The sequence below is a fragment of the Lethenteron reissneri genome, chromosome 41 (assembly GCF_015708825.2).
Source record: "Lethenteron reissneri isolate LAM-NWPU_2019-01 chromosome 41, ASM1570882v1, whole genome shotgun sequence".
In the NCBI taxonomy this organism is placed as follows: domain Eukaryota; kingdom Metazoa; phylum Chordata; class Hyperoartia; order Petromyzontiformes; family Petromyzontidae; genus Lethenteron; species Lethenteron reissneri.
The window spans coordinates 7261082-7286602 of record NC_083819.1 but is presented as its reverse complement, the minus strand read 5'-3'; the positions used below and the strand labels follow the sequence as shown (position 1 = coordinate 7286602).

The 25521-nt window shown below is 50.9% G+C and overlaps 3 protein-coding genes across 4 annotated transcripts; 2 read left to right on the top strand and 1 right to left on the bottom strand.

The window, feature by feature from the left end:
* The first annotated feature begins 2631 nt into the window (after positions 1-2631).
* On the top strand, positions 2632-7833 carry LOC133352808 (cofilin-2-like). The gene is made up of 4 exons (XM_061568727.1): positions 2632-2784; positions 5824-6131; positions 6585-6661; positions 7321-7833. The coding sequence occupies exons 1-4, from the start codon at positions 2782-2784 to the stop codon at positions 7425-7427; spliced, it is 495 nt and encodes a 164-aa protein (XP_061424711.1). The 5' UTR covers positions 2632-2781; the 3' UTR covers positions 7428-7833.
* Positions 7834-8308: 475 nt separating this feature from the next.
* On the bottom strand, positions 8309-18234 carry KAT5 (lysine acetyltransferase 5). 2 transcript variants are annotated; one of them, XM_061568712.1, is made up of 14 exons: positions 17746-18234; positions 17078-17150; positions 16388-16456; positions 15973-16136; positions 15397-15474; positions 15184-15270; positions 14802-14855; positions 14409-14663; positions 13607-13696; positions 12422-12562; positions 11368-11461; positions 10352-10511; positions 9259-9340; positions 8309-9162 (listed from the first exon to the last, which is right to left on the bottom strand). In XM_061568712.1, exons 2-14 carry the CDS (start codon positions 17148-17150, stop codon positions 9028-9030), a joined length of 1482 nt encoding a protein of 493 aa, XP_061424696.1. In that variant the 5' UTR covers positions 17746-18234; the 3' UTR covers positions 8309-9027. The 2 variants fall into 2 exon arrangements, with proteins under 2 accessions (XP_061424696.1, XP_061424695.1); XM_061568711.1 differs by lacking the exon at positions 17746-18234 and adding an exon at positions 17261-17509.
* On the top strand, positions 17838-25388 carry NEPRO (nucleolus and neural progenitor protein). Its single transcript, XM_061568259.1, has 10 exons — positions 17838-17922; positions 18076-18205; positions 18909-19046; positions 19363-19494; positions 20236-20313; positions 20765-20973; positions 21662-21856; positions 22070-22125; positions 22927-23171; positions 23312-25388. The coding sequence occupies exons 1-10, from the start codon at positions 17838-17840 to the stop codon at positions 23685-23687; spliced, it is 1644 nt and encodes a 547-aa protein (XP_061424243.1). The 3' UTR covers positions 23688-25388.
* Positions 25389-25521: the final 133 nt, after the last annotated feature.

Genomic DNA, 25521 nt, shown 5'->3' with positions numbered 1-25521 from the left:
TCGTTAACACCGTGAAGCTTGATGAGAATTTGTTTTTAATTTTCGAATCAGTTTTTTAAGTGGAATATGGTTATCAAATGCTATTACCCATATCGTGAAGAGAGGGTCCTTGGCTGTCAGATCGGCAGTTAACTAGCATTGATTCAAGCAAGTCTGATTCAAGCATTGATTGAAGCAAGTCTGACTGCTGATAAGACATTTATATCAAACCCCGGTCCAGAGTTGTGATTGTCTTGAAGCAATGCTACAGACATTGTTACATTCAGAAGGCCGTGGCAGCTGATTTAATACTTTTTTATATATATAGAGACGGATATGTACAGATGTTTTTTTTTTTGTTTTGTTAATAATAGCTATTGAGTGACAGACAAAACCTGCAATAAAAAAAACATTTAACATTTAAAGGACACGGATCTCACCGACGGGGCGGAGTTTACACCCAAGGGAGGCGTGGTTAAAATGAAAGAGGAGGGGCCTATAGCCAGACCCGAAGCACAAGAACATGGGGGTGGAGCCCCTACGAAGAGGGGGAGGGATATTCTTAGGTTTTTTTCGGTAAAGTCACGTAGGTAAAAAATTAAAATGAATAAAAGTAAAATAAAAATCACGACGTTTCGGAGGCAACACAAGCTTCCGTCTTCAGGTGGAACCGTCACAGCACGCTTGCTGTATCAAGTAAGAGAAATTCCAAGAACACACTATTTGTATATATACTGGTTGAGGGTGGGAGGAGCCAAGGTAGGCCCTGAATATTATTTTTGTGAGGTTCGGTGCGGCTGAAGCACCACGCTGTTAGAAATTGGCCTTCGTTGTGTAAACTAGGTGCGGATGATGTAAAGGTGCGTGCAAAAGGGGCTGAGCCTGTGTCTAAAGGGGGCGGGGTGCCGGGTTCTGAGCTCGAAGCCGCTTATGCCCAAACAAGGCGACGACTTGGAAGGGACGCGCGCCACGCTCGTGCCCATATAAGGCGACGATGGCTCGAGTCGCCTTCAGTTTCGCTGCGGGGCGCATGGCGACTATAGCTGGCAATGGTCCCGCTTCGCCGCGCCCAACACGAGGAGGGCCGCCCGCCTATCCACCGTGAAAAGAAAAGCCTCGAGAGGCAGGCAAAGTGAGAGAGCCCCCCACCAACAGCCCCCCCTTGCCCCCCATGAAGCCTCCATCTCGGCACGTCGCGCGCCGTCTTAGGCAAGGACGCGTGCGAGAGGAATGACGCAACGCCCGACATGGCACGGGGGCTTCCCACAGGCTCGCGCTGCCCTTCGCTTCCAGACGTGTAGCACCCCCCCTCCCCCGCCCGCCTCTCTCCCTACATGTCCACATGTCCCCGCCTCCCTCTCCCTACATGTCCACATGTCCCCGCCTCTCTCCCTACATGTCCACATGTCCCCGCCTCCCTCTCCCTACATGTCCACATGTCCCGCCTCTCCCCTGCATGTCCACATGTCCCCGCCTCTCTCCCCCTGCATGTCCACATGTCCCCGCCTCCCTCCCCTACATGTCCACATGTCCCCGCCTCCCTCCCCCTGCATGTCCACATGTCCCCGCCTCCCTCCCCCTGCATGTCCACATGTCCCCGCCTCCCTCCCCCTGCATGTCCACATGTCCCCGCCTCCCTCTCCCTACATGTCCACATGTCCCCGCCTCCCTCCCCCTGCATGTCCACATGTCCCCGCCTCCCTCCCCTGCATGTCCACATGTCCCCGCCTCCCTCCCCCTGCATGTCCACATGTCCCCGCCTCCTCCCCCTGCATGTCCACATGTCCCCCCCTCCCTCCCCCTGCATGTCCACGTCCCCGCTCCCTCCCCCTGCATGTCCACATGTCCCCGCCTCCCTCCCCCTGCATGTCCACATGTCCCCGCCTCCCTCCCCCTGCATGTCCACATGTCCCCGCCTCCCTCCCCCTGCATGTCCACATGTCCCCGCCTCCCTCCCCTGCATGTCCACATGTCCCCGCCTCCCTCCCCCTGCATGTCCACATGTCCCCGCCTCCCTCCCCCTGCATGTCCACATGTCCCCCGCCTCCCTCCCCCCTGCATGTCCACATGTCCCCGCCTCCCTCCCCCCTGCATGTCCACATGTCCCCGCCTCCCTCCCCCTGCATGTCCACATGTCCCCGCCTCCCTCCCCCTGCATGTCCACATGTCCCCGCCTCCCTCCCCCTGCATGTCCACATGTCCCCGCCTCCCTCCCCCTGCATGTCCACATGTCCCCGCCTCCCTCCCCCTGCATGTCCACATGTCCCCGCCTCCCTCCCCCTGCATGTCCACATGTCCCCGCCTCCCTCCCCCTGCATGTCCACATGTCCCCGCCTCCCTCCCCCTGCATGTCCACATGTCCCCGCCTCCCTCCCCCTGCATGTCCACATGTCCCCGCCTCCCTCTCCCCCTGCATGTCCACATGTCATGTCCCCGCCTCCCTCCCCCTGCATGTCCACATGTCCCCGCCTCCCTCCCCCTGCATGTCCACATGTCCCCGCCTCCCTCCCCCTGCATGTCCACATGTCCCCGCCTCCCTCCCCCTGCATGTCCACATGTCCCCGCCTCTCCCCCTACATGTCCACATGTCCCCGCCTCCCTCCCCCTGCAACGCTTCTCAGCACGGCGGCCCCGCCAGCCCAACACGTGAAGCTGCTCGACCAACGACGTCGATGCGGATGTGACGTCACGAGCGCGAGAGGATGTGACGTCACGTCCCGGGCGCGCGCGCGCGCGTGACGTCGTGGGCGGGGTTAAGGCCCCGCCCCCTTCGGAACCCGACCGTCGATCTCTGCAGCTGCGATGGTGAGCGGCTCCCAGCTCCTGCTCCGCCTGATCCCCCTTCCTTACCCTCGTACCCCCTTGCTCTCCCTGCTCCAGCCCCACGCTACCCCCTCCCCCCCCCCCGTGATGGGTCCTCTCTGGCTCCCCTTGCTGCTCCCGGCTCCAGGGGGTCCCCCCCCCCCTCGCTCGTCTCCCCGGTGTCTGCCTCCCCCCGGTGGCCCAGGCTGTCCCCGTCTCTCCGCGCCGCTGTTAACACGGCCGCGCTCCCCACGCTGACACCTGACGAGCTGACCCCAGCGTGTTCTCCCGACCCGCCTGCTCCACCTGCCTTGCTTCCGCGGGCCCGGTCTGTCTGCTCCCCCCCCCCCCCCCCACGTGGCCCTCACTTCGTCTCTGCTCCCTGTCGCCCACCTTGGTTCTCTCGCCCCGACACGAGCGCTGACTCGGCCCGTGCCTGTTCGCTACCCCCCCCCCCCCCCGCTGCCTCTCGGCCCTCCTTACCCACCTGCCTTTAATGCGCTCCATGCCACGTGTGGGCTGCCCCTCTACACCCGGCCTCATCGGCTGCCATCAATGCAAAGTCCACCTTGCCTGCCCCCCCCCCCCCCCCCGTGCGACAACTTGTCCAGCCCCCCCCTTTCCTCTGCCCCCCCATTCCTCTGCCCCCCTTTCCTCTGCCCCCCTTTCCTCCTCCCCCGACTCCCCGTTGCTGCTGTCGAGCAGCGCCACGAGGTCTTCGGCCGAGTTTGTGGACGAGCTTTTGCCGCGGCGTCGCCGACCTGTCTGGAGTGGTGGTGGTGTGTGTGGTGTGGGGGGGGGTGCAAGAGGTGGCGGAGGGGTTTGTGCGAAGGTCACCAGCGAAGTTGTGGTGGGTAGAGGGGACGCGGTCGTGTAGTAGGTCAGCGCTACCGCCACGCTACGAACCCGGCGATCCGAGTTCGATTCCCGCTCACGGCCAACATCAGTGAACCGGTTCTGGGCCCCTCCCCTAGGTCTACTCGGCCTCGAACGAGTACCTCGTACGGTGTGTGTAAACGTCGCCACTGGGGAGACAAAGGCGGTCGGGCGTGGTGCTGGCCACCAACCCCCTCTGGCCTTCATAGGTGCTCGCCAACAGCACTTGCCCCTACAGTCTGTTAAGGGTTTACGGGGGGTCTTTGGTGTGTATGGTGTCGGGGGGAATAGGAAATTGTGTACAGATATAGGAAGACGCTGCACGCGTGAGAAGCGGAGGGGGGGGGGGTGTTAGGTGGAGGTTGTCGTGAATGTTGGTAGAGACGCGTCGAAGTTGTGCGTGGAGGTAATGTTTAAATCGGTCCTCGGTCTCCCCTAAGTCGACTCGGCCTTAAATGAGCAGGATATACGGGGGGGATCTTTGTCATTGGTACCGTGTCGTAAGAGGGGGGTGTTTATTCACGGGGAGGGGGGGGGTGCGGTGGGAGACGGGGTGTGTGCGAGGGTTAATTAAAAACACGAATTTATTTTAGAATTGTTCAGAATTGCTTATTGTGTTTAGTTTGTTGTGCTTCCCCCCGCACCTCCAATAAGCACGGTTGGCTACTTAGGGTGCGAAAGAAGTAAAACAAATACATACAAAGGAGGTGTGTAAGGGTTAGAGGAGGTGTGTGTGCCGAGGTGGAGAGTACAGATGAGGTGGTGTGGGTAAGAGCACTTGCTGAGCCAGTGGGGGTGGGATGGCACGTGCCCCCCCAATGATCCGATCAAAATCCCTAATTTCGATCGGATCATTGGGGTTTATTAGTAATAAATCGGCACTTTGCGATCCCCACTGCCACTGTGTAGCATATTATTACGTGCCAGGGACTCTGAGACGATAGCACAATAGTCTGAGTCCATAATTGGCAATAAGTAACGGCAAAGCAGTTATAAGTTACTCAAAATTGTGCGCAGTTGCGTCTACAGTCCATTACTTCCCTGAAGACATTCACCTTCAGCGAGCGCGATGCCGATCACACCACGCGGTTCGAATTCGATCCTCGATCGATGGCTGCGCCATCGCCGCACACGCGTCGGATAAAAAGCAAGGGACGAGTCCTTACTAACAACTCCTTACTAACAACTCCTTACTTACTAACAACTCTTCTATCAATTTTCATTGCTGGAGGGGTTGTGCCCCCCATTGGGAAAGAGTATAGAGGAGGTAGTGGTGTGGGTGAGAGTATAGAGATGGTGTGGGTGAGAGTATAGAGGTAGTGTGGGTGAGGGTATAGAGGAGGTGGTGTGGGTAAGGGTATAGAGGAGGTGGTGTGGGTGAGAGTACAGAGGAGATGGTGTGGGTGAGAGTATAGAGGAGGTGGTGGTGTGTCAGTACAAAGGAGGAGGCGGTGTGGGTGAGAGTATAGAGGTGTGTGGAGGTACGAGGATAGAGGAGGTGGTGGTGGTGTGTAAAGGTACTGTATAGGGTGTGGCTAAAGGAGGCCAGGGGGGCGTGCGGGTGGAGGGGGGTGGTGCTGTGGAATGTGCGGCTTGGCTCTGGCAGAGACGAACGGTGACGTCATCTAGGAAGGTGAGACCGCACCTGGAGGCGGGGGCAGGGCGCACCCAAGCAGGTGGGGGGGGGGGGCTCACCTGAGGCACTCATCCGAGTGGTTACCTGGATACTCAACCTTTGCAGTCACCTGTGGAGTTAACCAAGTCACCGCTGGGTAGATTTGAATCCGTAATCATGGCCTTTGTCCAGGAAAGCCTCACCGATTCTCATGACTTAATAAGGGTCCAGCAATGGGACGTTTGCAAGTTTTACTAATGAGCGGTTTGCAACCCGTTTTGCAATCACATGTTAGATTAAATGGGCTGGGTATGGGTGGGGGAGTTGCACTTCACCGTGATGGGTATTACTGCTGCTGCTGCATCATCGTCTGGCTGTGTCGAGAGACAGGCAGGAGCACGTGTCGAAAACGCGGCACGACCAGACATCCCCACGCCGCCGTTTAAACCGGCGGCAGTCTGCCCGAACCTGCAGCGACACAATGGCAGGTGCCTGCAAATGTGTCCGCCCGTGATGAAACCGCGATGTCTCCATGCCCTCCCCACACGCAGGCATCCGGAATTAAGGTACACGATGACTGCCTGAAGGTGTTCAACGAGATGAAGGTGCGCAAATCGTCCTCTCCAGACGACGTGAAGAAGAGAAAGAAGATCGCTTTCTTCAAGATCAGCGAATGTGGAAAATTCATCGTCGTCGACGAGGAGAAACAGGTCCTGGTGGGCGACATCGGCGACACTGTGGACGATCCCTTCAACACATTCGTGAAGCTCCTGCCGGAGAAAGACTGCTGCTACGCCCTGTACGACATCTCCTACGAGACTTGCGAGAGCAGGAAGGAGGAGCTCATGTTCATCTTCTGGTAAGGCCCTGTCCTGTCAGAAGGCAAACGTTACCGTCATTATGGCAGAGTGGTGGGGAAACTGCTGCCCTCTCTACCGTGTGAAACAAAGGTCATTTGAAGGCATCTCGGGCACTGCGATATCTGCTTCCGTGGTCGTTCTCTAACACACGGGGGTTGCACTGTCCGATCAGATCCGAATACTTTGTCTCACATGGCACGGAGCACATCATCATTGGCCTTTGTCAAGCAGCTGCTGGTCAAAGGCCTCCTTGAACCGATAGCACATTTGGAATAAAATTGAGGGGGAATGTTTTAATTAAAAAAGTAGGCCCGAGCAGCTTTTCCCGACTTACCAGATCTTTACATTATTCGTGACAAACTTTTGAATAGTTGTAAATCATTCATGACACCGTCTGTGTTTTTGATGCTTTAAAACGGCGTCATTAAATGTGCAATTCAAATGTTTTCCAGGGCGCCTGAAAACGCTAACATAAAGAAAAAAATGGTGTACGCTTCCTCCACAAACAACCTGAGGGCAGCATTCACAGGTACGTGCTCACAGTAAGAGATGGTTCACACGTGTGTGTTGACACGTGCATGTACAGCAGAGGTTCACACGGCTGAGTTCATCACTGCACATAGGCATGTCCGAGGTCTCAAGTTACTGCAACCTGATCTGCTCCAGTATATGGGTAATTATAGCTTTCTTACGAGGCCAAACATATCAACGTTGTTGACAGCACATCCTGTATTTGTAACGAGCTGAGCTCGTTGATAGTACAGTACATGAAACTCTGGTGGGGATTTGGCGGTGTAATTCACTGGATGAGTGTAGCTGGGCAGTGGTGGCTAATGCTTGTAATCCTGCACTGGAAGCAGAGGTCGTTAGATCTCACAAATGTTGCTAAACTCCTTTCCCGTGGGCATCGGCGCGTCAATGCATGTATGGTTTGCAGGACAGGAAAAACGTGGGAGAGTAACCTCATATGCGTGGGTTTTCTCTGGGTGCTCCAGTTTCCTCCCATATGTAAACAGTCCTTGGACAATAATACCTTTAGGACTGCAGATCTCTGGCTATTGTTCGTGTCTTCCTGCTTGTTTGGTTCCTCGTGCCTCCTGAGTTATTCTCGACGACAGTGAGCAAATACTCTGCATTACAAATTTAAATTATTGTTAAAAAAAAATCTTCCTCTGTCTCGTTGTGCAGGCGTCAAGCATGTGTGGCAGGTGAACGGACTGGATGACATCTCGCGCTCGGCCATCATTGAAAAGCTGGGTGTCCAAGTGAAATCCCTCGAGGGAAAGAAAGTGTGAGCTGGGTGCCAGCCGTCCCAGCTCCCCCCCTCACTCCCCACTGCGGGAGCTGCTCAGCTCTCACCTGTAATCAACTTCTGCTTACGCCATTTTTTTCTACACTACTAGAGGACTGTTCTCTCCTGACTTGAACATTCCGGTAGGTGTTTTGGTGGCTGGCTCTATGGGGACTTTTTGGGTGTCTTGCACAGGAAAAGGAAACACTGCACACTTTATATTTTCCCACAAGGCAAACATTCCTTGCTACTGTATGTGCTTTGCTTCCGTGGTTTTTTTAGGGTCAGTTGTATAATGTTTTTTCGCGCCGGAGATCGGTGAATTGTAATGGTCAAACACGTTGGATCTTGTTTACTGTACCTGGAACAATTAATTTTTTAATTTCATTAAAGCGCTTCTTTGGACAAAACTTGTGACTTGACACAATGGAAACGCACTTTTGGTAGTCAGAGGGGTGGCACCGTGGTTCACCCGTGATTTAATGTGGATTGTCACGAAGGGCACCTGACTGCCTAGACTGCAAATGAGTGGAATTGGGTTCTGCAACCTCCTGACATATGGTTTGATTGAACTCGCGCTCAGGAACATGATGGGAAGAGGGGGCGTTGCTGGCAAAAACCATACATGCATTGGCCAAGGGATAATTCACCAAATCAGATCAATTCTCTCTGGATGTGTTAATTATTTTATATATGCTTATGCCACCGTAGTCTATAGATTAACACACCACTGCAGATTATGCAAAGGGATTGATTCGTGAATACAAATTGTGGCCCTGAAGCTTGAATTGTCCAATAGTGGAGGGTATGAATTGTTACTTCCGTTGAGGACACCCCAAGGCCTCCAGTATAAGTGTATAGAAATCACGTCTGCAGTGGAAGGTATTCTGGGTGTCAGAATTTTTTTTATCAGAGGTGAGATGACATTACGTGTTGGTATCACGGTACATGCTGTAATAACATCATTTAAAAAGCTTTACAAATGTCAGGCTATTTACAGAAGTCAACATACAAAAACAGTTGTTCATATTCCCAGAAAGATATGGCAGCATTACGTGTTTACAAATAATTATCTGGCTGACGACTTATTAAATCAGAGATTGCTGTAGCAATCAGTGTTGATAAATTCACATTTTTCTGGCTGTCCAGTTCAAAATCACTTATCTACAAACACTAAAATTTGGCTCGGGGTGAACATGGGGCATGAGCCTAGATTAACAAGGGTAAAACATTGTACACGTTGAGGAGCCGTCCCAGTCTCTGCCTAACGTCCACTAAAGGAAATGCCTCCAAGGTGGTAGAGGATGAGCTGCTGAGTGGAGCCGATTAGAGCTGTGTATTGCCCACAAAAGCCTCCACCCCAAGTCTCCCACGATGACTGCGCCACGAGTTTTGGCGCGACTTCACGTGGCCACCGCACGGGACGTCCAGCCCTGCTTGCATGCGGTTCAAGGTCGACGCTGGAAACCGTGCGCTGCTGCTGCTGCACTCCCAAAGAGCGTTGTCACGCGAGTTTCTCTGCACATGGATGTCACCTGGGTTCTAAAAGTGGGCTGCAAGGTTGTGCAGAGGAAGTCCGTCCTTGCCCACCCTCCACCAACCCCTCACCACTTCCCCCTCTTGCTCCAGTCCTTGGGCGTGAAGTGGAGGCACTTCGAGTCGATGCGCAACTCCCGCTTGGCCATGGCCTTCTGGTGGCCCTCGATGATCTCGTACGACAGGTTCAGGATGTATTGACCCTGAGCGGGAGGGGCGGAAACGGCTCATGTTTAGCAACGCGGCGTTAGCATTGATGGCGCGTGCGCAGCAACCAGTGCGTAGGTACGGCGACGCACCTTGTAATAGTTGATAAGGTTGAGGTGCTGCAGCGTGGAGATGACGTCCTCCTTCTTGATGCTCGTCAACTCGCTTATTTCACTGCGAGAGTGCAAAAAATTGCGTGCATTTCCATGACACCGGCTCCAAGATGAAACTAGTATTAATTGGCCGTGATCAATCCACTGCTCGATAAAGGCCTTCAAGCCATCAATCTCGCACGGTCTTGTGATGTAAGAACAACCCAGAAAAAGCATGCAAGCGGATTTAATTGGTTTAACGTCGGCTTTCATTCTTCAACACACCGGTGGAGTAAAGTAGTGAACTATTTGTCTTTTGTCAACGTGACACTTTTTTTGCCGATTGGCCGTGTCGGGTGATGGAGGGTTACGACACATTTATAAATAACGCGATCTAACCCAAAAACTTTATTATGAACTGATTTAATTGCCCCATTTCCATGGTCAATGCCCTCTCGGGTGCCTGCACTCCCTTGACTTACCCCTCATCCATTAATCTCAACCAATGGCCATCATCACCTCTCGTGATGTCTTACCTTAGCCCACTCCCCTTTGTTCAGTCAAAATGTAATCTTTAATAAAGACAATTTTAACTACTGTACAAACTATGGGTGAGAATTATGTATGCGAGGATTCATCTCTTTAAACTGATTCTTACACGCCCGATACACGCCATGAATACAAATAGAATTTCGCGAGTAAGAACAGATTTACGCAAATTACCAGCTAACGTCACCTTGAAGCTAATGGAACAAATGAGATGGAAAATATAAGCGAGACGGTACAAAAACTGAGAATTAAAAAATTATAATTGACCCCGAATCGTGACAACTAAGCAGCTGAAGGAGAGGTGAACCACTGTCGTTCCGAGTGAAACTTCTTGCCACAAACATGGCGATTGCCCAGTGGCACACCCAGCTATATATTTCGGTGGCGGGGGGGGGGGGAAATTATCAGCATCAACATAATTATTTAATTACATCGAGTTTTATATTTGTATTAAGAGGCTCGAAAATGGTCTCTGACGTACAACGGCCATCGAAGTTTTGGGGTGTGTGTCCCACTGCACTGAACGCCGAGCGAGCGACCGTACTTGATGGTAATCTGCGGGCGCTCCCCGTTTTCCGCTTTGAGGTCAATGAGAATCTCCAGGATGGTCTGCGACCAGTAGCTGCGGTAGGACAACAGTCCCAGGTCTGACAGCGGCTTCTCCGGCGTTCCTGTCTTGCCCTCCACCTTGGAGAGTTCGTAGCCTGCACACCAACATGGCACCGAACCATCAGCCAGCATCACCATACAATCCGCGCCAGCATTGCTCACGCCCCCACCAGCGCTGGGTGATCACGCATCCAATGCTGTGCAGGCCTCTTATCTTTAGACTGTGGTGGTTGTGGTGCCCACAATGATGTCTCGCACAAGGGATGCGAAACCTGCGCGTGACATTGCGGGAAGATGTCGCTATGTGCAATGTAATCCTGCGACCTCAAGTCACGCATCGTGTCACATCATCTATTGTGGCTTGGAATGTAACATTAATAAAAAAAAAAGATAAAGATACAGCGCTGCACCTAATTGCCGACACCAATGCTTGCAAAATGGCTTTGACTTGAGGAAGCTCTAGAGCCCCCTCCAGAGAGTAATTGGCCTACTCTTCTACACGATCCAACAAGCTTAAGAGAGGTGGGTGAACCCATTTTACCCCAGCACACACGACCTGCTAATCGAATGTGTACCGAACTATACGGCTGGATGTACAGCAGCAACTTATTTTCATAAATCTGTCCATTGTTTTCACTGCTGTCCAGTGTGCTTATTATTGTGCCTCCACAAAATTAAATACTTCAGAGGACAAATTAATATTTGAATCCATACGTATGCAAGATTTTCCTTCTACAACAACATTTCCGTAGATACTTATGAGAGACCGTTGCATCAGAGTAACGAAAATCTCAAGTGCGTGAACAGATATCCAATTTCACGAGTGGCATTCGCAATCTACTGCGCATATTTGTACTATATGTTCAATATCGCATTGCAAGCTATATCTAAACGGGTTCTCAACGGTCTCAAGAATAAGAGACATTCATTCAAGTGTTTCGGTTTACTTACTGAATTCTATGAGCAGTGTGCCATACCCCCTCCTCTGGTATGGGGGCAGTGTGAGGATGCACGCCACGTTGTAATCTTCCGTCGATTCCTTTTCCTGAATCGAGAACAAACACGGTGGTGGTTATTTGTGATTGCCAACGTACACACTGACACATAAAAGAAAACGTGATTTCAGCTTCTTAAAGTACAGCATTTGCGCAGGTAAGCAGGTAGTCCTCTTGTAAAGTTAACTTAAGAGTCACAGTAAATTTAGACCAAGACAGACTCAGGAACGCGCATGCCACTTAAGGCGAGTCGCACTTCCACTCAGGTGAACAAGAACCCTTTGGGCTGCACTGGTAGACACAAAGACTTTGTTTACCAAACGAGACAGCTGCCCTGTCAATATTGTGTCTTCACGAGCTGCAGAGCAATCGCTGCATTGCTCAGAGCAATCCTGCTAAGTGACATCGGCACATACGACGACGCTGAAAAAGACTACGGTTCACCACCTCTTGTGTTCGGATGTGTTAGAACTCGGGTTGCAACGATTTCAATGTTCACATGTACGACAATTACTGAAACATCAGTTTCTATAACTTTGCAATTGTTATTTCGCTTATTTATTGCCTGGCCTTTGCACTTTGCTGTACTTCAAGTACAAATACAGATTACTTAAAAGTTCTACAACTACAGTTCACTTAACAAAAGCCCACCAGGAGTCTTCTAATAATTTGTATTTGACAATCTAGAATGTACATACTGTCAGTCACACAATAAATCCAAAATTACTTGACAAAATGCATGAGTTGGTATACTTTAATTGGTGATCCAGGAAAACAAGCACTTTTAATAGGTAGCTATTTAGAATTTTTATTATGGTGTTATTTCCCAAACATTTTAACAAGATATTCTAAATAATAAAATGGCCTGCGATTAAACGACACTCTGCAACACAGACGATACGATTATCATGGACCTCATCGTATGACATCGTAATGTCGTATCGCAATACTCCCAACATATCGTAGGGCCGGGAACGCGCGACTCGACTCATTTCCACGAGTGAATGCACCTTGGAGAAGTAGCCAACGATGTGGAAGCCCTTGCAGTCGAAGGTCGTCATCACGTAGAAGAGGAAGGGGTCCGTGTCGTAGTAGAGTGTCTTGTGGTCCAGGAAGCATTTGGCGAGCAGACACAGGTTCTGGGAGTACGCCTGGGGACAGGGAGAGGCCGCAGGGAAGCCACTCTCAACGTTTGCGTCTATAGAAACAGTGTGCATATTTAAAGTGCGGTTTTCCGGGTCGGGTTGCGTGTCGAGCATTTGTTGTTTCAAGCTTTCGCCAGTCAACTGCTCAGGATGCCCGTAATGGTGCATGGTGAAGCTTGAGTTAATAAATGCTCGACACACAACTCAACCACGCTTGCATCAGAAGCGGCTACGAAAGACGTACATGTTAAAGTGAGTACAGTATAGTTATTTCCATGAAAAAGGCGGCCAGTCAGAGGCAGAGAAATAAAGGTCTTAAACCTGAACTTGCAAAGGAACAGGAAGTCAACATCACAAGTGGTTGGGGGAAGAAATTTCCAGTTCATGGCTGCAGCAGTAGATAATAAGTAACCCCCCCACAGAATGAAGGTTGACTGGGGGCTTAGGTATAGAGAGCCTTGTTTCCGAGAGCGGAGTGCGTGGAGAGGAGTAAAGTGAGAGGGAAGAGGTAGACAAGGCCGAGTGCATCCCGAATTCCTGACACCTCACAAATAAGAACACGTAACGCCAGAAGAATCTAAATATTGCCACACGTGTGCCAAACACGGGTTACCCTGACGGGCAATGGCATGGCCTAGCAAGAGAGCATTCACCCTGCGTTGGAGAGGTTAATGATTTAAATCCAGCACCCACCCTGATTAATTATTACACCCCGGGAGTAATTACCATGATAACACTATGTACCGTCTACTTCGCAGTGGATGGTAATAATTCCCTGCCATCACTCGCAAGAGTGTGCCATAGTGTACCATTGTGTGCCATTGTGTGCCATTGTGTCCCATTGTGTGCCATTGTGTGCCATTGTGTGCCAGCGTCCAAATTTTCCAAATTCGAAAAAAATAACATGTTAATTACTAAATTGGGTTTATACACAGCAGCAATCATCGCCCCCCTACTGGCAGACTAATGCCCCACGTTACTCTCGCAAGTGAGACTATCCCGGTTCTCTTTAGTTATCACCTGGTTAAATAAAACAAACGTGAAACTCACCTTGTTTTTCCGTCCATCTATTTCAAAGAAGGAGATGTTGCCCTTTCGATAGATTTCATTGCCAGGTGGATGGCGCAGGTTACACTTATGCTGCAAACGAGAAACACAAAGTGAAAACTATTTCATCCACACGATGGTCAGGCTCAGTGATGGAGATATCCGCTTAGGTCTGGGTCCTTCATCTGACGGTATGTGGGCCATATCTTGAAGGCTCTTGAGTGGCCCGCCGAACTATGCCCCATTAAGAGATATGGTTTGCCAAGACAGAGATCCCAATTAGTGAGATAAACAATGGAGATATATGACAGAGCAGTAGACAAGACATACATTTACGATATATGAGCGCAAGATGAAAGACCTGAAGACAAGAGGTACGGATTTGTGGTCACATTCACAGATGTCATGACGTCACACAACATGTGACGTTATAACAGCTGTACACGTGTCCTATAACATCACGTGGCCCACCAGCACACGCAGGTTTAGTTAAGTAGCCCACCAGAAAATATAGATGAAGAACCCTAGATTAGCAAATGGTCACAGGGCATTACATAAACCAAGGTTTCACTATAGTAAGGAGAAATTGAAAAATTGACTTAAAATGATCAACACGTCTCCCACGAATCTCAATAAAAAATTAATATTTTAATACTCTTCATGAAATCTACAACATGGAATTGCCTATTGAGAAGAGGGTCATAAATCAGTGGGGTATCTAATAATAATATTTTAAATGTAAAAAAATGGGCCTTGGTTTGCCAGTCAAGGGTAAAAGATGGTAAATTCTCCCTGCAGCACTCACCATATGGCGCTGCAAACACGTGAGGCTCTTGAGGTACTTGAGGCAGAACTCGCAGAGGTAGAGCACAGGGAGGCTGGTGAGCTCCTGCGGGTACGGCGAGAAGTACCACGGCTTGAGGCGGTGGCGGCCCAACTCGATGCACTCGATGTTCTTCATGCGCGTTACGATGTCGTCGTGGCTCTTGTCGCTCACCAGGCTGCCCGTTTGTCGTGGCAGAGACACGGCCGGGACTCCGTCTGAGCTGTCCTGCGAGTCCTGAGAATGGCACAATGCACACGCACACACACGATCATGCCCGCGCACGAATGCACGAAAGCACAAAGCACACAAACCCACAAATGCATGAACGCACAAGCAGTGGCACCGTCACGTCTGTGTATGTACGGAGCGTACCCAAATCCCGGAACCTCCTTCAACGAGACGTGGTCTCATTTCTGGTGATGTTTCCTACACCACCATAAACAACAATGACAAGGTAGGGTTTAGAAGTTAATAAGAAACAATCACTTGTAAACATTTGGCAAAAAAACAAGGGAATTAACACCACGCCTCAATGCAACTTCGTCAATGTCTCGGCAATCGCACCTTCCCTATGTCAGGTAAAGGGCTGTTTGCCAAAACAGTGACCAGCTTTTGTTCTGCTTTCAGAGAGTGTTACGATCACGTCAATTCCCATGTTTTTTTTTACAAATCATTATGCAGGCACGTTGATGATAGGAAATATGCTTGTATAGTAGAGGTTACAAATGCTAATTGCTTAAAAAACACATGGAACCTTTTCAAAGTTGTCCGTTCGCTCTTCATCATTTGCCCCTGCTTTGTACCGCTTCCAACAATGTATCGGGGATCGCACATTCAAGGTCTGTTTGGGATACAAGAAGGAAAACGAGGCCACATTATGCCCCGCCTAGCGGAATGCAACGTGGAGATGCAGTGCGGTGTGGTGCATAAAGCAGGGTTGGTGCGCACTCCACCCCGTGCCCATTACCTCCTCTGCACTGAGCGCCAGGATCTTCCGTTTCCTACCGACCACAGACATCAGTGGACGCCGCTGAACTCCGTTTTGCTATTGTGGGGTAGAAAGACACGAGAGGGCATGGTTCACAATGCAAGCTCAGGTTCTGACAGCTGCCACACAATAATCCGAACAGCTTATCCCAACACACATCGCCAGGCACTTTTATACTACTGCTATTCAGCTGATGAAAAATCTAAATTATGTACGTTACAAATGTAAGTTGTTGTTGATTTGAATAGGTTTATAATCGTGTTAATAACACTTAACAGGGGAATAATGTGAAGGTTGTGATGGCTTGGAGGCATTGAAGCAATCCACTGCACATCAACTGAAGCCATTTCCTAGCAAACTAATCTGGATATAAGACTTTTATGAGTTGATATTCATCTTGCCATATGCAAAAAAACAAGGCACTCTCCCTTGCTCAATTACAATGCTACGCAGTCCACAACACAGGTGTGTGTGTGTGTTAACAATAGGGTAACGCATAAAGGATGATGGTGTGGTGGTGGTGGATTCGCTGGCCGACTTAGCAGCCGTGCTTACATGGCTGGGCTTCTGGGGTGCAACGACCTCTCGCTCGGGGCTGCTGGGACGGGAGCAGGGTCCAGAGCCGTTCTTTGTCGGGGTCTTGGCATCCTTTCGTGGAAACTGCATCCGTCGCACGTCCAGCCGATCGTAGGTGACCCACTCGTCCAGCCGCTTGTTGACTGGACACACAAACGGTACAGGAAACGTTAACGGGACACACAGACACAGGGCATACTAACAAGTTCACTTATTGGGCAAAGTGAACGAAAACCAAGTAAACTAAATAATTATTTTAAATGGCTGGTTGTGCAGTTGTCCCCCACTACGCCATGAAGTGCTGTGGAATCATATTTCGGGGTAGAGGGGAATGTAGCATTTCTTATAATCACATCAACTAAAATACGTGCATGTGCTGTGTGCCGGTACTTACAGTCCACATAATGCACGTAATACTGCTTCCGTCCATTCACCTCCTTGATGCCCAGGACCTCTGCAAGAGCTGAACACAACAACAACAACAACACAAGTTTCGTGACATGGCCTCATAATACCACCTATGATAAAGCATTGATGACCCCACCACAAATGACCCCACCAGATAAAACCCACAACAGATGACCCCACCACAAAGTGACCCACTATAGATGACACTATCACTCAAATGCAGAAGCGGTGATGCAGACGCTGCACTCAATGTTTTTGCCGGCGCCTAACGAAGCAACACTGTTTACAAACAAAGTATCCACAAAAGGGGGCCCAACCCGACTCAGAAACCCCCAGAAAGACGCAAAATAACGCGAGCCGAGGTGGCAGGGATGACGAGCCGATGGACCCCGGGGCCACCACTCGCCCCGAAAGAGGCCACGAACTCATCCTGACCCGCACACAAACCACCACCGTCTCAAAACAACTGCCGCCTTCTCGCTGCCCTCTCACTACGAGGGTATATAGATGTCTGTAGTGACAACAGCCGCGAAAGCCTGTGAAAGGGAGAGTTGCTGGTGGGTGGAGGGGGGGGTGTTTCTCAAGCAGCGGCCGCGGGGTCCGGGTGCTCAATCTCGGGCAGGGAATCTATCCGAGCAGCGGTGATGATCGCGCCAGAGGCCTAGCCAGCGCTTACGCCATTCCTCCTCGTTCTCCTGGTTCCGCCGCAGCACGGGGAGGCGGCAGCCCTCGGACACCTCGGACAGCATCTGTAGAGGCATAAGAAGGAGGGGGGGAGGGTGCCGAGGAGGGGTCAGTCGGACTCCGGCCGCGCCGAGTCGCCCCCGCGTCCCCTGCGCCGCGCGGGCCCGGCCCCTACCTGCTCCGCCATCTTTGTCGCGACGTCGCTATGGAGAAGAATTCGCGGAGGGAAAGCCGCGCGGCGCGTCCCCGACAAGAGAGAGCGCGGACTCGGCGCGATCGCAAACGTCAGCGGTGCCGCCGAGAGACGCGGAAAGGGAGCGGGTTGATTTTTAAAAAAAATTTGAAACGAAAGTAACGAATTTGCGAATCGCGTTTCCCCGGCCCAGTGCGTGCCCTTCGGGACACCGTAGTAGCAACGGTGGTAACCCCCCCCCCCCCAGCCTGGCGTGACCCTTGCCCCCCCACGCAACACGTGGGTGCGGGTCCACGTGGTCCCCGGTGCACGCTTTGCGTTATCGTCGTCTGTCCACTTTCTCGGGACCTCTCTGCAACACCATTTAGGAATCAACACCGCGCCGGGCCCTGCAGCAGTAGCGGGCAGGGGATCAACGCGACGTTCAATATCCCCGAGATCTATAAACCTGGGCAGGGTCAACTCGCCGCGGCTCAGCGCTGCGCAGACGCGGGAGCCACTACAGGGTTCCGCCGCCACCTCCTCCTGCTCCTCCGCCCGTGGAGAGGCCCGGTCAACCATGAGCGGGGAGCCCTGGAACGAGCTCGCGCTGCCGGCCCCGAGCGCGCAGAGCTCCGTGCTGTTGCCCCGCGACCCGCAGCTCCGTCGGTAGGCGCCGCCGTTTTCTCGTCTCTCTCAGGGATGAGTCGGGGGCGCTCGTTGTAGGCGCCGTCAGAGGGGGACGGGGGAAATCGAACTTGGGTATGGTCTCCACACCGTCGATTCACTCGGCCACGTGCCCGCCCGTGTTCCCGCAGAGCTGTGCGCTGCCCTGGGCGGCGCGGCGAACGAGGCGCGGGGCGCCCTGCGGAATCAGCGGCTGCGTCTGGACGGCGGAGTTCTGCGCTCCGTGCTCGGCGTTTTCCGCTCCCGCATGCGCAAGCACAGGCCCTACCGCGCCTGTGCAGCAGGTGACACACCAGCCCATGCAGCTGCACTCCACCCCGCTCCACCCCTCTCCAACTCGCTCCACCCCTCTCTAACTCGCTCACCCGCTCCACACCAAGCCTCCCTCTAGCACCATTCGCGACAACGGCTGTCACCAAATCACCCAGAACACTGTGCAGGAACCTCCTGGATTCAATTCATTTTTTAAAAAATTAAATTATTATGGTTATTACACCCAGAGAAATAATCAGGGCAGCCGTTGCAAACGTTCTTAATTAAACATGACCCTCATAATACAATCGGGATACAATTGTGGGTGGAGGGAAATTGCAGTGATGTTTTTAAATCCGTTATATTAAGTTCAATTGCTTGCGCGCTTACGACCGTGCAAATCTTTCGGTCGTTTTTTAACCCACTTCCCGTGATCCAATCGAGCTGACATTTTGCACACAGACTCGTGCGTGACAATTTATTTTCGTGAAAAATTTTTCCCAAAATTTTCCACTTTTTAGGAAAACAAAATGTCATTTAATTTTAAATACCAATGTGATAAAAATGAAACTCTTACTCAAGAAAAACAGAAATGAATAATAAAATAAAACCGATGCACACGCTTATATAGATTTATAGTGAAAAACTTTGTTTTTACGGGTTAATTTTTTTTAAGCACTGTTCACCATCTCGATTGCTTGCACCACCGCAGTCGTCTCGCTACGCGGATTGAACCGCGCTCGTCATGCTGCTCTCCCCGTGTCCGCGTGCAGGTGGACAAGTGCTTCACTCGACTCTTTGACTTGAAGCTCGAGCTGCGTCTGCAGGAGCTGCACGGAAGCTGCACGAGGTGACGCCAAACCCTAAAGACACGACCCAAACAACAACAACAACAAAAAACGGCTCATCTCTTGTTAGCTACTCGCCGAAGCTGTGTGACCCGATCTGTGACGCTGGAATTTCCCCCAGCCATTTGTGCCGTTGAATTACTGCCTCTGTTGAAGTTCAGGTTCAATCGCTTCCCCTTTGTTCTCTGCCACGGACTGACTGCCTTTTTTACGATATAAAATAACTATGCTCACTGTTTCTGTACACTGTACAGCATCGCGAGATGTGGTCGCAGACGCTACATGGATCCACGTTGCGACTGTGATTTACCGTGACAGCTTACCAGAGAGCATGGCGGGCGATGCCGTGTACGTGCCCAGCCGCCCCTTCCTCGAGTGGATGGCGCTGCTCGTGATGGGAGCTTCCAAACTCGTCCTGCACACCGTCGCCATGTGCGAGCGTGCCTTCCTGTATCCCTGATCTCGAATCTCGCCCACGCTGGAGCTCATCAGGAAAACGGAAAGCTGTCACGAGTGGCCACGTTCCCAAGGCGTGGAACTATGGGTCGGTTCCTACCGATCGACGTTGATTATTACGCTTGCAATGCTTCAAAACGTGCGTGTGACAGTTGCTTTTTTACGATTTCAGCAGCAGCTATGATCAATCCGCTGATAAATGAAGCCACCCCAAGCTGTTGCCACCTAGAACTCAAACACGAACTGATTCATCGCTCGTCCCGTCAATGGTTATCTAATCGGGCTCCTCCTTTACTTTCCTTGACTGCCATTTCTTTACCAGTCTCATCTGTCGACCATCATCGCGTCTAGCTGCACGTGACGCCCAAAACCAATATGATCTCTCCGAGATTTGAAGCTTTCGTGACTGCAAGGATTCATATTCTTAGGTTTTTTCGGTAAAGTCACGTAGGTAATTTTTTTAAATGAATTTATTTTACTTTTATTAATTTAAATTTTTTACCTACGTGACTTTACCGAAAAAACCTAAGAATATGATCTCTCCGACTCTCGTATCTTCCTTGATACACGTGTTTCTTATAGTGTCGGTGTTGATCCAAGCGGGGCCATATTGTTTCAATGCTTTATTAAGATGCATGGCGAGCCCCCTACACACCCGCCGCCCCCCCCCCCCCATCGCCATCATGCATCTCCTCGCCCCCAACCATGCGGTAATTTCCTTAACGAGTAGCGCAGGTTGGTCCTGCATCACCTGCACCTGGAGGAATACATCACCCTGAACCTGCTGCTCACCGCCGTGCTCAGCCGCCTCTGGTGAGAACCCGGCACTCTGACTCCGCGTGCTGCTTAAACTCACAAGGAACAAATCAGCAGCATCAGAATATTTCCACCGCTGCTAAGCATTGTTAAGAGAGCCGATAGACTGTATTGCTTTTCCCTGAGAAATCTAATGATATAGATATGGTGTGTTTGGACATGTTTGTGGGAGTGGTGGCATAATGGTTAGTGCGCTGCACTACCAACGCAACTCGTGTTATCCCTGCCCATAGCCAAAATCCCTGAAAAATATTTGAACAAGTTCTGGGCCTCCCCTAGGTCGATTCAGGCTTAATGAGTAAACATCGGCATTGGGGAGACAAAGGAGGCTAGGCAGGGTGCTTGCCACCCACCCCTTCGTGTGCCATGTTGGCCTTAATAGGTGCTTCCGAACAGCACTTGCCCCAATGGTCTCTTAAGGCTATCTGAAGGATCTCTGTCTTTGTAGCGTGGTGTGCAAGCCGATTCTGCTGGCCCTGGTGGGCCTGTACGGCGAGCTGCGTGCCGTGCTGCGCACCGTGAGCAGCCTACACGGCGTCTCGATGGCCAAGGGGTTTGAGTTCCCCGACGCGCTCGCTGAGTGGCTGGGCCCTGACTTCACGCACGTCCTGGAGATCGGCGCTCCACTCCAAGTGCACAAAGCCAAGATCAGCTCGGGTGAGGGGGACCTGCTTGGGCTCACATGAAGCCCAACACCGTAAACATGCATAGCATACCCACCCACCAAACAGCCAGAAAAAAACTTTTGTTCTCATTGTATGACAATACCCTTTGTTTCTCCAAGAAACATAACGCCATTATTTAGGAAGATCCTGCCTTGACATATTTGTGAATTTATTTAATGAGTTTGGCTTCTTGTGGATGGAAAACCACAGTGCTCCGAGAAACCCAAACCTTTGTGAGGGGGGCAACATGTCCAGCTCTGCATTGATTGATTCATGCTGCCCTTCCTGTACTGCCATTTTCTGGTCAACCTGACAGCTCCACACCAACAACATTCGGTATTCACAGGCAGTCTCCCATTCAAGCGTTAATCAGGCTCAAAACCGCTTGTCTTTCGTTATCAGACATGGTTAGGCACAATCATGGATATGTGGTCATGGGTAATTCTTTTCATTCTCAAATGTGGAAATCACCCAAGGCTGGGCCACTTTTCCTTATTATATCTGAGAACTGCATGACTTGTTGTTGCTGCCATCTTGTTTTAACTAGGAGATTAAATAGACCCACTGAGACACATGAAGCAGAATTTCCTCTTTTGCAAGGGCGATCTGGGATACATCTGTACAGCTGTTACGCTTGTTTTTGGCCGTTACATGAATACCGTTTTGGCTGTGTCCACCAGACCTGCTGGAGTTGCTGTTTGTTGCCTCGGATGAAACATTTGGCGACTCCGGGGATGAATTGGTGGAGAATCCGGCTGTTGCTGCTGCTGCTCCTACCGCTGCTACCACTGCACAACCGAGACCCCGGTCGCAGGAGGTGATGGTTCCTGACATCGGGAAGCGTTTGGAGCAGGGAGGAAGCCGGGACCCCGTGGGTACGAGAGCACTCGCCAGCATCCGCTGATCTCTCTGCGCAAGCGGGCACATGCACAAAACCCCGGTGCGGAGTTTCTAGCCTCCTCAACCTGGAGCCACGTGCCACCGCCTTCCAGGACACAAACCAGGGCCAATGTAACAGTTGATAGTTTCTACGCGGTTGTCTAACTTTTACGACTGCTTCTGTCTGTTTAAACGTTGTTTTGTTTCAGAGTGCAAGTTGGACTGGCTCATGCAGAACACACAGAACACGGGCCGTGGCGCAGAGGTGAGTCCGCTGTTTGTGCCCTTCACTCATCCTCATGGGTGGAGGAGGAAGCCAAGGTTGGGGGGGCTCAGCCTCGTGGCGGCATCAGATCGACTGCTACTGTTGAGACATGGGAGTAGGAAGGGGCTCCTTTGTGGGCTTTGCTAGGAGGGACCCCTTGGAAATCAGGAGGCCCCCCTCAGAAGGGGGCTCACTTAGGCGCTTTGCCAGTTAGTACCCTGGCAGTTGCTGCCGGAAGGTGGTTGTTATGTTTCAGCGAATGCTCCCACACTTGACTTCATTCGTCACAAAACACAATTGATGACAACTTCCAGGTGTAGACAGATATTGTTTACCACCAATATTTTAATATTTGTTCCCTCCAGGAACAAGTATTTGAAACATATTTCTTCCCCCAGGGAAATAAATGTTCCAGCCAGCAAACGTCCATTCCATTCTACTTATTTGTACCCTAGAGTTATGGTTAGGTGCTACATTGGTGACGACAAAGTTACGACCGTACAGTTTTAATAAATATAACATACCTGAAAGCAAATTGAGTAATAGTTTCATATATATGTTTGGAAAGTGCACTTGAAATTAAGAGGTTTTTTTAATCCACTGCAATATACTCGCAGTATATTGCAGTGGACCCGACTCCCGGGGGATAAGAGGTACGACAATTTGGAAGGGGGACTAATATTTGTTTTTTTGGGGGGGGGAGGGGGACATATTTGGGGAAATATATATTCTCTGGCACCAACATCTGATATTTTTGTTCAGCTGAAGCCCATTGTATGTTTGTGTGCTCGCTGTTTACAGAGAGAGGTCAACAAGAGAGATCCAGGAAAATCCCAGATAATTTCGTGTGTGGTGCCAGCGGCGCCGGCGGCTCTGTGGCTTTCGAGCGGCGCATGCGACGCAACAACATTTACCGAGTTGACTGATGCCCTGGGAGCCCTCGTCCGGACCTGCAGTCGCCAGCACCAGAGGAGGCCGATGCTGTACTTGGGAGGCCTGAGGCTCAAGTGTGCGAGGCTCGCCAAGCTGGAGCGGCTGGGCTATGAGTAAGCAGGGCCCATTACTAGATGATCTCTGCTTGTCCACCATTCCACTGCAATTAGCGGCCTGTAATGCTTGAAACAATGACTATTGTGCCTATTAATTCATTCACGGTTATACTTTTTTCTCATTCTGATTTTCACAGGCTACAGGCGAAGTTTCGTCATATGAAAACAATCGTGCGCCGGTTCATGCGGAGAGACGTGACGGCGCCGTGGCCTGGAGCCTCAAAGGAACATCTCACAAAGCTACGGCGTTATCGCCAGGCGAGCCGGAAACAGTTTCCGGCTTCTGCCGTGGACACGACTGCAGATTCCGAGTCGAGCCCAGCCACGACACAGATCGTTGGACATCCTGTCGACAATGCCACCCTTGGGCCCCACGCCGCGTCGGGTTATCGCTTCACGGAGCAGCACGGAGGGCCCCAGGGCCACACAGTATTCACAGGCCACATGGGGCCCAACACAGAGGACACCCATGACTTGGACATCGATGACATCTTCTCGGCGCTCGGCTGCTGAAGAGTGTGAGCGAGCCTGCCCATGAAGTTTGCACGGTTTTCTGTAGCCATATTGTATTGCTGGGCAGGTTTCTTTGAAATGTGATTTGGTTTTTTAAAATGTTTTTTTTATATTTTTAAACACTTCTATTTCATTTGACTTCAGAGTTATGCCGCGATTCATACTGCCTTACCCATAAGCAAGCACATTGCACATGTCACCCTGGAATGCGCCTCATCTCAACACACCTCAGAAGCTAAGCTGGGCAGCAGAGGACAGTGCAGCTATCCATCGTATTGTACTTCTATGGTTCCACGTCCATGCTCCCCGCATTCAGGTCTACTGCAGGGCAGGTCATGGCCCCTGAATGGATGAGAGAAGAAAAAAAAGTTCCAGCAGGTGTTACCACCATCAAATACCCTACTGTGCAATATTCCTTAAGGACCCTGTACTCGCTCTGCAATATATGCAGACCTCGCTGAACGCCTGGGTTATGTTCCTAGGTTTCACAAATAAGAGACATGGGAAACAGGGTTGCATGCCTTGTTCATAAATGACCACCCCCTACCTCTTTGTTGAACTAAATGTTCAAAATTTGCACCCCTTGCTATTTTACTAAAGTATGCTGAGTAACTCGCCATCTCTTGTGCGCGTGTTCACTCTTTGTTTTTTAAATTGACCTTAACACATCCCCCCCCCCCGCTCCATCCCTCTCCCGCACCGCGACACTCGCACCTGACGCTCGCCCCTACCAGCCCGACGCTTGATTCGCCATCGAGGCGTCCATCTGACCGACGTTCTCAACGGGTGGACAAATGGATGCATGACGCAAGATGTGAACATTTGCGTGCTGCTTGTTGAGCGAGTTACGTTATCGCACGAAAAACCGCGCGCGATGACTACGCCGTTCTCACGATCGATTCAGTCGCAACGTCCAACGGACGCGGCACTCTTCACGGCAACGCTCTTCGACGCCGGGACGATGTTTTTAGGAGCGTCTAACCGCGTGCAGCCGAAACAATCTCCACTATGAAAATAGGTTTCCCCCTTTTTCCTGGCAACAAAACGTGTTAAGATGTTAAAACACCAAACTGAATCTGTTTTACAAGGAATCATGTCTGCATTAATGAAATACTTGTCAGAATGCAAACAAAAAACGTACTCTGATAATATATGCGTTGTCTTTGAAACCGATTGGTCCACACCAGAGACAGCTTTCTTTTGAGCCGAGTCACAAACGGTGTTTGACCAGAGGACGCCAAAAGGCGTACGCCTACGTAAAGTACGTTTGAGACTCAGCTCGTAAGAAAGCTGTCTCTAGTGTGGACCAATCAGTTTCAAAGACTGCATATATTATCAGAGTATGTTTTTTGTTTGCATTCTGACCACAAGTATTGTGGTTAATGCAGACATGATTCCTTGTAAAACGGTTTCAGTTTGGTGTTTTAACATCTTAACACCTGTTTTGTTGCCAGAAAAAGGGGGGAAAACTTATTCTCATATTTTGGTACTGGCAAAGGAGGTCCCATGATGAATCTCCCGGGTGTTCCGGAAAACAGACCTCTTCAGGTCAACCGTGTTGTGCCGGAACCCGCGTTCGAGAAAGCCACGTTGGGCAAGGTTTTCCTGTATTCATGTGTTTTGTTGTTGCTGTGCTCACGCGAAACATGCCCATCTATCTAACAAATAAACTTAAGGTCTTGATTGGCCGACTAAAATTTGTATCATGGATACACGCTTGTTTACCCAGGAAAGCTTTACTTTTTTCCATGAGTGCCCTGCCAAGTTTTATGCAATAGGGGGCGATGTTGATGCTGTCGTGTGCGATCCCAACAGAGCAGTGACCTGCGGGTGA